The sequence below is a fragment of the Arctopsyche grandis genome, chromosome 10, assembly GCF_051622035.1.
Source record: "Arctopsyche grandis isolate Sample6627 chromosome 10, ASM5162203v2, whole genome shotgun sequence".
Lineage (NCBI taxonomy): Eukaryota > Metazoa > Arthropoda > Insecta > Trichoptera > Hydropsychidae > Arctopsyche > Arctopsyche grandis.
Genome location: NC_135364.1, coordinates 29,815,823 through 29,830,724, shown reverse-complemented (window position 1 = coordinate 29,830,724; position 14,902 = coordinate 29,815,823). Strand labels below are relative to the sequence as shown.

The 14,902-nt window shown below is 34.9% G+C and overlaps 2 protein-coding genes across 2 annotated transcripts; one reads left to right on the top strand and one right to left on the bottom strand.

Moving 5' to 3' along the window:
- Positions 1–2,605: 2,605 nt before the first annotated feature.
- On the bottom strand, positions 2,606–7,670 carry LOC143917786 (uncharacterized). The gene is made up of 6 exons (XM_077439368.1): positions 7,414–7,670; positions 7,016–7,190; positions 3,540–6,930; positions 3,351–3,472; positions 3,128–3,276; positions 2,606–3,048 (listed from the first exon to the last, which is right to left on the bottom strand). The coding sequence occupies exons 1-6, from the start codon at positions 7,594–7,596 to the stop codon at positions 2,980–2,982; spliced, it is 4,089 nt and encodes a 1,362-aa protein (XP_077295494.1). The 5' UTR covers positions 7,597–7,670; the 3' UTR covers positions 2,606–2,979.
- A 2,220-nt stretch (positions 7,671–9,890) lies between these two features.
- On the top strand, positions 9,891–11,731 carry Bet3 (blocked early in transport 3). Its single transcript, XM_077439448.1, has 4 exons — positions 9,891–10,039; positions 10,227–10,432; positions 10,503–10,707; positions 10,787–11,731. Exons 1-4 carry the CDS (start codon positions 10,001–10,003, stop codon positions 10,871–10,873), a joined length of 537 nt encoding a protein of 178 aa, XP_077295574.1. The 5' UTR covers positions 9,891–10,000; the 3' UTR covers positions 10,874–11,731.
- Positions 11,732–14,902: the final 3,171 nt, after the last annotated feature.

Genomic DNA, 14,902 nt, shown 5'->3' with positions numbered 1-14,902 from the left:
ACACAACATGTGTTTCGTTAGACCGGGATACGGTCAACATACCTTCCCTGTCTTACACTGGTGACCGCCGACTACTAAATTGGCGATCTTACAGGTACATACATTATATGGACGTATTCATGCTCCATTCGCGTATGCACATTTACGCATTCATGCACGTCCATATAGAATGTACCAAAGAATACTATCCGCACTTGCATGCGGTCTCCGTGACAATCCAGAATGTTAAATTACAGAAAACACAAATATCGGAAGGCAAAGAGCGAAAATCGAAAGATCTTAAGTCGGCAGATAAATTGGCAAACCCTGATAAGAAACGATCGACTTGTAGTCACAAATATCCAAGTCTGACCAGCAGTATTAAATATTAAATATTAGCACGAGATCGAACCCGGTAACCTCTCAATGCTAAACATAAACGCAACCACCGAGGTATACTGCTGGCTCGGTGCAACAGAAGCAACCGTATCATCTAGAGACAGTCATGAAGCTTCTGTAGGGACGAAAGTAACGAAATGACAGTGTAGTTCAATGTACGACTATTTGATATGACGGTCGGGATGGAAGTAAAGTGGTGGCCACCAACATGGTCGAATCGGTCCCAACTTACAGGATGGCAACCCAAATGGATTTATTCACAATAAACTTTACAGAGATGAATGTTTGTTTGTTTTTCACAATGCAAACCTACAATGAATGTTGATAAGTTTATTTAATTCAGAATCATTGAATTCGGTTCAGCGTATAGTATACAAACGGGTCTACCTCACGGGCCCGAATGTGAAACGCCCGAAAACGCAAATATCGGAAGGCAAAGATCAAAAATCGAAAGATCTTAAGTCGAAAGATAAAAAAAGGGTGCATGGTAAACGGTACATACTCACTTAATTTGCGCGAGCAGGATACAACAGGAACAAGAGGAGCAGGCTTTTCCTCTCGTATTAATGTTCACGCGCAGAATACGGGAGGAAAAGCCTACTCCTCTTGTTCCTGTTGTACCCTGCTCGCGCAAATTAAGCGAGTATGTACCGTTTACAATGCACCCTTTTTTTTGATCTTTCGATTTTCGATCTTTGCCTTCCGATATTTGTGTTTTCTGTAATTTAACATTCTGGCTCGTCACGGAGACCCACTTGCATGACACCTGCAGGATACGGGTCGTGCTGGATAGGTATGAACAGGCCTTTAAATACCTTTATTTAAAAAAAAAACTGAACACTACTAGAATAATCAACAGACAGACACCCCTGGCAATAGTCCGCGCCTCCCAGTTTGGAAACCGCAACACTAGATTAAACTCAGTGACATTCCTTTTAAAATTTTATTTTACATGTTTCGACCTATCAACAAACCCTACTATTTTCACTTAATCTTTCTTTACTTTTTTGTACAAATTCAAGCTTTTAAACGTATTGTGCTTATTTTAGCCGAATCAAATTTATGTGATATGAAACTTTGAGATCTCTACCTAGAGATAGCAATACTAGATTTTGAGTTAAAGACCGCAAAAGCCAACAAAATTTGCGGTCTTTAACTCAATTTTGAGTTAAAGACCGCAATTTTTTTTAAACGCTCTCTTCTCGTAAACGATCACTAACCAACAAAAAATCATTATCATATTCGAAGTCAGTGGGTCAAACTTAGTAAAGGTTGGTTAGTCTGCGCGCTGGTAACTTAAAAACGTGATTTTTTGTTACTCAGTGTTATTATAGTCAGAAAGAGGCATGGATGGACAAGGGATTTTTTGAAGATTGGTTAAAAAATAAATGGTTTCCAGAGATGCAAGATTTAAAAAAAAAATAATGAATTGCCATAGAAAGCAGTATTGTTGTTAGATAATGCTCCTTCTCATCCGAACGAAAGCATATTAAAAACAAACGATGGACTTATGGTTGCAAAACTTTTGCTCCCTAATGTGTCATCATCAATGAAACGTCTTTGTCGTCAAAGTCCTCTGAAAACTCTTGTTGAGCAAGACCTGATCAATTTCTGGAAAAAAATGAGGATATTGGATGCTATACACGGAATAACACAATCTTGGTCAAAAGTAAAGCCAGTAACACTTGTTCGATCATGGAGAAATATTCTTCCTGACATGTAAACAGATTTAGAGGATTCTGAAGAGAATGAAGCAAATGATATATCTGAAATATGTGGATTATTGGAAAATTTAAAATGATTTGAAAACGTGGATAAGGAAAACATCGAGGAGTGGCTCAATCATGATTTAAGTGACCCAGGTTTTAAACGCATGGATGATGCAGATATCGTTTTTGTTTCTCAAGAGGAAGAAAATGAGAGCGACACTACAAGTGAAGAAAATACCAGTGGTAACATTAGTCATAAAACGGTACACTAGTAATAACTACTAACGGCCACTTATCTGCTTAACTATGAGCGTTTTTCTTAATAAATAATGGGTATTAAAAATATGAAACAAAAATTTGTGTTGTAAATATGATACTACATTCGAAACCAAGTAAAAATTTGATGATTCCTCCCCAGCATTAGCCCGGATAATCGAGAGTGTACTATATGCATTTACGATAGGGATCTTCCTATCATCTGGTTTTCTAAAAACTCTAATTTAAAAAAAACATTTCTTAAATAAGATCTATGTATATTACTCGTGTATTTCAATAAAAAACATTTTTATTTAATCTTAACAATACATATTTTTCTATATCAAGGCATCATTTGTAGCACTTTCATAATAAGACCTAAAATACATCACAAAATCCAACTTGAAAAATACTGCCCTAATTCGTGGCATGAATAATTCATTAATTCTTCAATAAACATTTACATTTTTGTCACTTTAATTTAATTTTACATCAATAAATATATTCTTTCATATTTGTCCCTTCAAATGACTTCTTAAGAAATAAAACGTCACTTTTTGTGATGCCCAATAACTACATTAAAAATATTGACATTACAGTTTTTGTACAACCTTTTGTTATTTAATTATCTAAACAATTACAACGATATAATATCTGAATTATGCGAAATGTTTACGATTCCTTTCAACGCTTTCTGCTGCAGTTTCTAAAACAAACAAAAAAATACACATTCAATTAAAGCCGATTATAATGAAAAGTTAATCACAAATAAACAAATGAAATACCTTCACAAATAATTCAGACATCAATCTATTCGCTTTCGTCTGACGTTCTTTCTTTAAAAACCTTTTCCTTTCCAAAACCTCAGGAAGCCTTTGACATCGACGTGCAGTCCTTTTTACAATATCTTTGGCATTGAAAATTTTTCTATTTACTGAAAATTGGACATTAGTACTTTCAATAAAGTTTAATAAATTTGTATATACCATAAATACAAAAGAAACTAACCTGGAAGAGGCAATTTGTTATATTTTAAAACGGGCGCATCTGGTAGACCGTTTCCTTTCAAATCGGCTATATTCAATATATCTTTTTCTAATAACTTTCTTCTTTGGGTTTCATAATTCTTTCTAAAAAAAACACACGTAAAATTATTTGATTTCTAAATAAATCAAACCACAAAAAAAAAATACTGACTTTGCATCGTAAAATTCTCTAATATATTCCTGACGTTTATCGGCCTTGTCGGCAAACCGGGGCCGATTTTTATTCAAATAGTCTTCCACGGTCATCGTATTTTTTCGGATGAATTCACCGCCCCCAGATTTTCCTTCATCGTTCAACTCATTGACAATATATTTGGGGGTCGACTGTTGATCTTCGGCAGCGACACTCGATAGAGTAGTTGCATTGTCATCATTTAAGCTGCTCATATCTTTCAATTGCTCGTCTGTCGAACCCATACTATCCAAATACAATTGAGTGACTGCCGAAGCCCTTTCTTTCACATCCCGCACCACCTGATCATTCATCTTATGTCTCGTTTTAGGTACTTTCACGACTATTTCATCTAGCACATTTTTGCTTCTCATTTGAATCGATTCGTCGATTATGCTCTCGCTCGGTTCCAATATTAAATTGTACGCTATAGATTTGGGATACGTTTTGCTTTGCTTAAGAGCTTTTTTGCATTTTATCAGATCATTTTTTATTTTACAAGGGCAAGGCAATTTTATTCTAGCTGCATTTTCTTTCTGAATAATTTTATTCTCATTGGAATGTTGCACTTCTTCAACTATCTTATCAGAAGATGATTTTGGTTTTTCAGTTGCTTTATTTTTAAGCTCTTGTTTGGAGCTCATGGACACGGACGGTGTGACTTGTGTTGTCATATCAATTTTTGGAACTAGAGAGCTTTTAGCTAAATTTAAGCGTTTTTCAAATTTTTTTATCAAAGTCAACATTTCATTTAGCACAGACTGATCAATATTGTCTCCAGTTTGTGAAGTGCTCAATTTTGAATTCGTAGACATCGATGGAGTGACTTGAGTCGTCATATCAGTCTTAGCAACGGGAGAATTTTTAGCCGTATTTAAATGTTTCTCAAATCTTTTCATCAAAATCAACATCTCTTTTAGAGTAGATTGATCAACTCCTGCTTTGGATCGTGAAGTGCTCATTTTGCTATCATCTCTTTGGTTGATTTCACTTGCAGCATGCGGTGTGGAGGTTCCACTCAATAAGAAATTAAATTTATTTTTTATCAATTCCAATTCATCTTCTTCGGTTTCACATGCGTTTAATTTGAATTTGGGTAAATTAGAATCTAAATCTTGACAATCTTGTTTCACTGCTGATCTAGAAGTTTCCTTTTCTAATGAAATCCGTTGCGTTAATTTTTCATTGCCGTTTCGAATCTTTTGAGAGACACGTTCCGTCGGTGAAACTTTCATTTGCTGATATTTTGCAATGAGTGCATCGTAATCTTTCATGAATGCCCTCATCACCTTGCATTTTTGATACTTTGTATAATTTTCTTTGAGACGTTTCATTTTTGCATCAATCGGTTCTTTACTATCACTCGAAATGGCGTCCGAATTAGACTTGCTGTAATCGCAAAAACAACAAATTTCATTTTTACTGTTACAATTACAAGTACGAGTACCTTTCACAGTGTCGGCAGAATCCGGTTTGTATGCTTTATTAATATCAGATTTCTCCGAATGGGAAGACTTGCTTTTAACGGGACTTTTCAATTTCCTCTGTTCGGAAATATCATTCAACTCATCGGAGCTGGATTTTAAATTTAAAGATGGTACTTCAATATTAATATTAGGTGCGTAATGTCCCGAGAACGTTTTTGAATCAACATCATACGAATCCGCACCTTGAGTTTGAAATTCCGACGAATTGGAGCTTAAACTTTTCGATGTCGATTTTGATTCGTGTTTATTTTCTAGTTTGAGTTTTAAAAGTACCAATTTCAATATTTCATCGTTAATTTTCTTAAGTTCTCGTTCGGTTGATGCTATATCTCCCGCTATTTGATTGCGCGATTTGAGTGGAAGTACGGTTGCTTTCTTCGGGGAACAATCTGACATTTTTTTGACGACATACTCCTTTTTCAATAACTTTTCTCGCATTTTTGACTTTAAATATTCATCATATAAAGTGCGCTTATCTGAATCTTTTGACAATTTTGACGAAAAGCTGCTCGAACTGTTGGGTGATGTTTGACAATATTTGTTTATGTTTTGAATTTTAGCGTTTTTGAGTGATTTTTTTCCAGAATCTGAACTATTTTCATTTGGATCTTCAATAATTTTAGTATCGACAGGTTCACTTTTCGGTACATTAGGATTTGCATTCTCAGTCTGACATTCACTATCTTTAATAACTATCCGGAGAGTTTTATCTTTGCCGGTTTGATTCTGGCTATCAATCGATATAAAGTCACTGTTACTATTACTAGAAACGTCCGTTTTATCCAAGAGTTGAAGTATTTTTTTGGCCAGCCTTTTTTTTAAAACAGGATCAGTGTGCCTCAAATGAACAAGCTCGTTGACGGCATCAACATTAGAAACATTTTGTTTCTTAGGAGGATATGTTGATAATTTGAAGTCATATTTCCCAGCAGATGTTTGCTCACTCAAATCGACAGATTTTCGCGCCGATTGCGGATTACTTTCTACAGTTGTTTTTGGAGATGGTGGTTTATCATCGTTGGGGGAATACTTTTCATAGTAAACATGCCCAGGCATAAATTCGAAGCTTTGGGCTTTGGATAAGAGACTCTCATCAGAGTTAGCATTGTTGTCTTCCATTGTAGAAATCATCGCGACGATATCACAGTTTTCTTGGTGTGAAAGCGATGACGACGTTTGAGTTTCCTGTTGTAGATTAAATGAAGGCGTTTGAATTTCTTCATCACGTTCTGTGTTTTTAAGACTTGTCGCCGATCCACTAATAATAGGAGAGATCTCAGAATTTTGAGAGGACGCCGATGTTTGAATAGATTTAGATAGTCTCTCAACAATAGATAAAGGGTTTTGATTTGCATCACCTTCTTTCTGTTCGACATTAGAGTTTGAATTAGATTCCGATTGGGAATCTTTGGTATTTACATCGACGTTAATTGAAATGTTTCTTTTTAAGTTAAATTTTGTATGTTTCCTTTTATATTTACTGACACTTCTCTTTCTTAAATTTACCTTTGGTTTAACAGATTTATAAGGACTAGCGAATTCTTTCATCTTTTTAGTATTGCGATTCGAACACTTTGCAATTACAGGACCGATCAGAGGTGTAGATTGAGCATCAGGAGTGCCTAAAGTTGATCTGAATTTTACGTGTACACTACTTTTGAAAGCGTCATCGCCTTCAAAGTCAACGGTTAAATCACTTTTGTGATGCGTTTCAAGAGCCATTCTTTCTATGGTACTCAAAGGATTCCCACGGGCTATTTTAATTTGATCAACATTTGCATAACCGATGTCGGCAAGAGAGTCCCATTCGAGCTTCCTCGAAGTGACACTACTCGGTGGAGAAACTGTTTTGTTGATTAATTGATCTTGATTTTCAACATCGTCTAGTAATAAAATGGATTTTTTTCAAATTAAAAAATATATGTAATATAATATGATACATTTCAGTATATATGTATGTATAGTTACCATCTTGAATTTCTTTAGAAATTTCTGATAAAGATTCTTCACTTTTAGAAATCGTCTGTTTATTCAGGGTATCAGTAAAATTAGATTTTGTACATATTGGATTGTAAATTTGATCCAAGTACACCATTCGAGTATCAATATCGATTGCAGACATTGGCATATCATCGGATGTTGTCTGAAAAAAATAAATTTAACGTGAAAGCACTATAATTGGAAAACAACATTTTCATATAGAGCATTTGTATGTGTCAAAATTTAATCAGACTGCATTTTTGCGCAGAATATACTAACATGCATTATATAAAACAAGTAAAATGAATACAGTGAAAAACAATTATTGAATAATTTCATCAAATGTTTGAAAGAAGTACGTGTAAAACATAAATATTAGTACTGACAAGATTAGTAGTAGAAAGAGAAGTATCAGAATTGCATGGCAGTAAGTATCTTTTGAGTTGGTGTCTTCCGAATTGTGAACAGTAGGCCTCGACTTGAGAGAGTCCCGTTGATGGAGCTGGGAGGTTGGGAATCGTCGCTGGCTTTCTGTCACTTCTTCGCTCACCTCCATCGTCATCAGACATGACGATTCGTCATCAGAGACGAGAAACCGTCCGCCTCCACTGCCGCCTTAAACCGTTGAAACTTCAACAACAACGCCGTAACGACACTAGACGCGGCCATACACCGCGCACCGATCCAATATTTAAATTTTAATTTTTAATGCCTGCGTTACATGTACATAATCGATTTGTCTACGGTAATTCATCATCGCTAAACGTATCCGGAAGTGAGAATGTATATTTAACTATGTTGTATTTCCACTAGAAACGAATTCAATGTCGATAGCTATATAAATAAGGGGGGTCTACCTCACGGGACCGAATGTGAAACGGTCGAAAAAGCAAATATCGGAAGGCAAAGGTCGAAAATCGAAAGATCTGAAGTCGAAAGATCAAAAAAAAAAAAGGGTGCATGGTCAACAGTACTATGAACATATATATAATATATCGGTCTCCGTGACGAGACAAAATGTTAAATGACAAAAAACGCAAATATCGGAAGGCAAAGATCGAAACTCGAAAGATCTTAAGTCGAAAGATCAAAAAAAAAATGGTGCATGGTAAACGGTACATACTCACTTAATTTGCGCTAGCAGGATACAACAGGAACAAGAGGAACAGGCTTTTCCTCCCGTATTAATGTGCGCGCGCAGAATACGTAGGAAAAGCATGTTCCTCTTGTTCCTGTTGTATCCTGCTCGCGCAAATTAAGTGAGTATGTACCGTTTACCATGCACCATTTTTTTTTTGATCTTTCGACTTAAGATCTTTCGAGTTTCGATCTTTGCCTTTCGATATTTGCGTTTTCTGTCATTTAACATTCTGTCTCGTCACGTAGACCCATAATATATATATCAGTGGCATGCGGTTAAATTATCTCTCTTTTTGTCATACAGCCTTGTTTAATGTGCACGCGCAGAATACGGGAGGAAAAGCCTGTTCCTCTTGTTCCTGTTGTATCCTGCTCGCGCAAATTAAGTGAGTATGTACGACAGGGGGAGAGACCCTTTTTTTTATCTTTCGACTTAAGATCTTTCGATTTTCGATCTTTGCCTTCCGATATTTGCGTTTTCGGGCGTTTCACTTTCGGTCCCGTGAGGTAGACCCCGATAGCTATGTACATATATAAATTAGGATTCGGTGATTACTGGTCACAATGTCACTAAAATCTCTATAACGGAACATCTGGCAGCCGAAAAGTCCATCACGCTAACGATGACTATCATATTAACGAGAACTTGAGTGCCAAATATTGTGTATTCGCGATTTTTATGTCAAAAATTGTCTCTGTGACCACCGCAATGTGACGAATAGTCCAATTACCATAAATTAATCACTTCTCTTTTACTAAGATAAAAACATGTCAAATTTAATATCGTTTGCTTCAATCGGATTCAATTGATAACAATTATTGTAATGTGAAAATATGCTGTAAGTCTGTACATATGTAGAATGGTAAGCGGATTATTGCGCAAATTGCGATCGCACGCACGACAATCGTTGCCATAAAAATCGCGAATACGGAATATCTGGCATTCGAGTTCTTATTGGCGCCGTCCACACACACGATATCTACTACCGATATTTGCAATATTTTCCATATCCAGTTCCTAAATAGCAACCACAGGTTGAAATATGGGAACTGGATATGGAAATATCGTATGTATGTAGATATCATGTGTGTGGAAGGCGCCGTTAGTACAATATTTGATTGATGGAGTTTTTGGGTGCCAAATATTCCGTGATCGAGATTTTAATGACGTGTGCGAGATCGCTTTTTACGGAATAATCGTAGAACTGTGTAGAATATGGTTCGGTGATTACATCCCAAATATGAATCGCTACCAGGATAACCGCCGCTATGAAAATCGCGCGCGTGGCCTCCTGTCGCACGAAAATTCGTCGCACAAGAAAATTGCCGTACAGAAAACTGCCCGAATATTTATCAGCAAATGCTTTTGTTTTACGAGATTTTTATTATTATCGACTAGACATATGAATTTCGCATGTTGATACGGATAGTTAATTTATCGTCTATTGGCGTAAATATATTATTTTAATCTAAGTGACTAACGACTATCTAAGGCCAACGACTGTAATGTTGACGTTTTTCGTATCTACATACGTATTTGTGTACGTTAATCAAAGAAATTTATTCCATTAATAGAATACTTTATGTAATGGTTTTATCATTTATTTTTTATTTTTATATATAAATAAACACTTCTATTTTAATTCATACGTGAATTGAGTCTAAATATTGTCGTTATTTTTTGGAAAATTTATGAATAAAATAAACGTTAATGGTCGTAAATAGTGTGCTTAGTAGCCTAGCTTGTATTTAAAAAAAAGTTAACTTGACATTCCTACTGAGCTGTCAAAGTGGATTACATTTCTTTTGATTTAGTCCGCAAATAATTCGAAAATGTCTAGAAAAACTACACGTTTAGATGCTAAAAAAGTCGTAAGTTGTAATTAAATACCGTTTATTTTCATAGATTTGATATATTCCAAGATTGTGTCATTATACTGTTTTCATATTATATATATTATGAATTCTCCTTTAAATATAAATTATACGTACCAATTTGTATGAAAATATTATTAAATTATTAAATTTATAAATGTACAAGATGATTTTCTTTGTGTAGAACTCGGAGCTGCTCACACTTACGTACGGTGCTCTAGTAGCTCAGATGATAAAAGACATAGAGAACATAGACGATGTGAATAAACAACTCGAGAGAATCGGTTACAATATGGGCATCAGATTGATTGAAGACTTCCTTGCCAGAACTAATTCCGGAAGGTGTATGGAATTAAGAGAAACTGCTGACAAAATTCAGCAAGCCTTCAAGTAAATACAAAATAACTACTGTTTTTGTGAGTGATAATCAATTTTAATTTATTTCTTAAATAATTTTTAGATTATACTTGGGTATGCAACCATCGGTGTCTTCTTGGAGTAATGCCGGCGATGAGTTTTCGCTTGTTTGGGAGCAATGTCCTATTTCAGAGTGGGTCGAACTTCCGCCTGATGTACGCGGACTCAAATATTGTAATCTATTATGTGGGGCTCTTCGAGGTGCTTTGGAAATGGTACAGCTTGAAATTCATTCTTGGTTTGTTCAGGTATTTTAATTTCGTTTCTAAATACAAATAAGTCATGTAAATTATTTTCTTTTATCTAATTTTGTTATATTATTTCTAGGATCAATTGAAAGGAGATCCTGTTACCGAATTACGAGTCAAATATATTAGACGATTAGAAGACGCCATACCAGCCGGAGAAGACTAATTATATTATGTCAAAATAGTCATAACTACATTATTCATATGTTAATTTTTTTCGTTATGAAGATATTGTTCACATATAGTACCTAAATATTTACGTTTAAATAATACGTCTTCACGGAAATGACATTCCCATTTTGAAAATCATTAGTTGCTAGTATTTGATATGTCTGGACATTATCGGATATCATTTGAGTGAGGAAAATGGTGCTAGCTGTAATGCTGTTGCTTTTGTCCTTACATTTAAATTGTTTAGATTGTTCTATTAGATTTGTTTTGAAAAGTATTATATTATGTACTTATTGAAATGAATATTGTCAATTTTCTTGGGCAATGTCTAATATTTGCAACTAGTTTTCAACATATTATTATATATAGAAATATTATATATCACTTGTCACTGTATTACTAATACATTTTTACAGTATATTATTGTACTATACTCATCATTTAATGTATTGATAAAATATATTATTTGTCATTATTCAAGTTGATTATTTATTTATAATGTAATGTTGCTAAGAACACTATTATTGGATTACAATGATTACAATTTGTTTAATAGCAATTGTAAAACTTTTCATAATTTTCTTCTTACATATTATAAGACTGAGTTGAGGTCTCAAAATTTCTATAAATTCAATAAGGCTTTTCAAAGAGATCGGGTTTGTTTGTTTCTTCTAATCTTCTATGGCTTGTTCCATTGAATTTCTGTCTATTGCTACTAAAGCTAGTATCTAATGGGAATTTATTATTATATTTAATAATCAGTGATATGAGATTTTGATCATTATTAAAAATGTATGTATATGAATTTAGAAGATATACGTTTGATGTGTTTCTTAATAAAATCAGTAATTTTAAATTTGTATAATTCAATAGTCAAATACAAAGCTTAAAACATATTTTGTTGACTGTAGCTGGATTTAATTTATACACATAGCTACTTTTTCGACAAACTGCCAGAGCTTACGTATCAAATTTGGAAAGATAATAGCTGCGATATTTTAAGATTTGCTCAAGTATGTTGGTGTTTTGCCTAGTGAAGATAAATATATCATATATATCATAATCTCCACCTAAGAATTTTCAGAAGATACTTATTTATTATAAAGGTCTTGCTGAAAGGATGTTTTATTTTTATTTTTTTAATTCATACCAGGAAGGCCCAACAGGTAACCCCAATGCACCTTCCTGGCCAGAAACATTGTACATTTGATACAAGTATTATTATACAAAGTAAATACTGTTGCGTAGGGGTGGGTGGAGGATCCAAGTAAAAGGCCAAAGTCGTTTCACAGCATTTATTGGTGATTAAGGAGATACAAGCACTGGCACTGCTCTGTCCAGAATGTCTTGATATGGTCTAAGTACCGCCTTATAACGGATAGGTCGCTCAGGGCATCTTCGACGTCCGGTTACTTCCCTATTGTTTAGGCATGTACCCGGATATGTATTCCCACGACACTCAGTCCCACGCTATCGGTCACTTCTGAGAAGGGACCAATAGCGGCCAATTCGGTGGCCATTGTTTAGCCTACTTGCACTTAGTCTGGAGATAACTCTTGAAACCAATTATAACGGTCACACAGTCTCTGGGATGCTACTCTGCCTAATCAGATTGCACTTACTCGGCGGTGTACGTAACAATACATATAAAATGCTGCAAATTTATGAATTTGCAGCATTTTATACAATTCAGCGAAATTCGAGATTGCTGAAAACTCGAGAATAGAGTTAAGGTTGTCAATTTGTTGGAGCCGTTTCAATGAAAATCAGATAAATTGGCAAATTCTGATAGGAAACGATCGATCTGGAGTCACAGATCAAAGGTCTGGCCAGCAGAAACCGTAGGATTTGAACCTGTGACTACTTAGTTCAAAGCATTATATGCTAATCACTAGTCTATTTTGCTGGTTTTGGTGATGGAATACTGCTTGAATCTCCTTAACACGTTCAACCCGGCGTGTACCACCGGTGGCCACGCGGATAGTGCTATAGCAGACTATAATTTTAGAGTTCCATTTCATTGAGCATCCCAACACTAAAATTCCTATAAAATTCTAAAGATTTAGGGACAACTCATTATATAAAGTGATTTAATGCCGTCACGCGTAATTGGGTACCGATACGCGTGACAGTGCCGCCACATGGGCAAATGTATGAAATCATGCGCCGGGCTGAATGTGTTAATAAACAAGTAAGAACAGAGGCACCTACATATATATGCCTCCTACAAAGAAGCCCTATTATCTTGGCTTCTATGAGAAACTGACCTCGTGTATAATGAGTTCACGAAATGAGGTAGCAGCGTGTGTGGGCGACCCTTGGGTGATCATCTGGCCCTTCGCCCCCACAGCTGCCCTAACTGTGGCACGCCAGCAACCCCACAAATCTAAAACGCAAAGCTGCAAAAAGCTCACAAACTAAAAAATATCTTTCCCTATAATTCATCTTTCCGGCAACTCTCACCGGACGGATATTTGTATTTACAAAAGTATACACACATCAATGTGTTTTCGGTGATTGGCCTGAACAACGTTCATTTATAACAACCCACGACAGTCGATCGCGGTCAGAGCGGTTGATTGAAAAAACCGGAAGCAATTTTATATTAATAATCATTAGTTTGATCGCAGCTACCTATTCAATTTGAACGTACACGTAGCTCAATTCGTCACTCTCCCCCTTTGCGAATGCAAGGACGATACGTACCTATTACGTATTTAAATGAAAATGGTAATAAAAAAACATCGGCGGCATTGCTCATTTGAGTCTTGACATATCGTTTGACATTCGTTCCGTCTTGTGCAGAAGTCACTAATTGACATTTGCATATAATTTATTAAGCCAATTCCGTTCTGCGCAGCGGATCCCACATCAATGAGAACAATAATCTGCCAATTGAACGTCAGGACCGAAAATAGAATCGATAATTAAAACCGGAAAGCGGTGGATACGAAAAAGGAATCGTATGTGTCTGTTCACGTTTTCCTCGATTTCCACGATTTTAAAATGCACGAAAATCAGCACCTTCTTGCGTCAGCGAAAAATTAGCACGAGGGACGGATTCGCGTTGAATTATTCAACGGGTTTTGAAGAAAACGTGAATGAGAGATACGAATTGAGCATAATGAAAGTCGATTGAATGCGTAAGCAGGTATCTGCTTTTAAATTTAAGAAATTTACGTAAAACTACCCATGCACATTTATATTGATTGCTGAATGAATTAAAATTGACGCGTGTATGGAGGTCCTTATGTAATCAATTAAAAATATTGACATGCTTTTGTTTTTTTTCTTTAAAATAAATTACATTTGAAATTTAACAATTATTGATAAATGTTGCAAGTTTTCCTCAATAGATGGCAGCAGCGTAAACGTCAAGTTTTAAACAATTTCAAATTTTTATTTCGATTCAATTAATTATTTGAAATTCCCTTATTAAATGTATAGTAAATTAAATTATTACATACTAGTGATTTTACCCGGATTTGCTCGGTATTTTTAATATAAACAGCTTAAAAATGGCAAAACAATCTAATAGTAAACATTAATTTGTTTTTTTATTAAATTTATTTGGATCGAAAATAAATAATATTCAACGATATCGATATCGTCGTCAAAGAAACTTTGATATGTTTTCGATGTTCCGATGTTACAAAGTATGTTTCGAAATTATATATTAGATATTATGAAACTGTTAAAGAAAAAAAGAAAATTCATTGAAATATTACATTCATTTGGTCACTTTTCTTTTACTTTTTGGAAAATTGCTCATAACTACTAGTTTTTATAACTTCTTCGCCCGAATAACCGCAAAGTTCTAAGAAAGAAACACATTTTTACATTAAGAAGAGTTGCAGAATAGAATATTGGTCTTGAGTTTCAGTTTCAAGTTTCATTTAATATTTAAGTTTCCCGTCTATGTCTATCTCAAATGCAAATGTACATATAATACCAGAGAAATGGCTTTAGGCATCATATTGTTGTCAAGTGACGATTGTCTACAGACAATGCTAAATAATTTTAG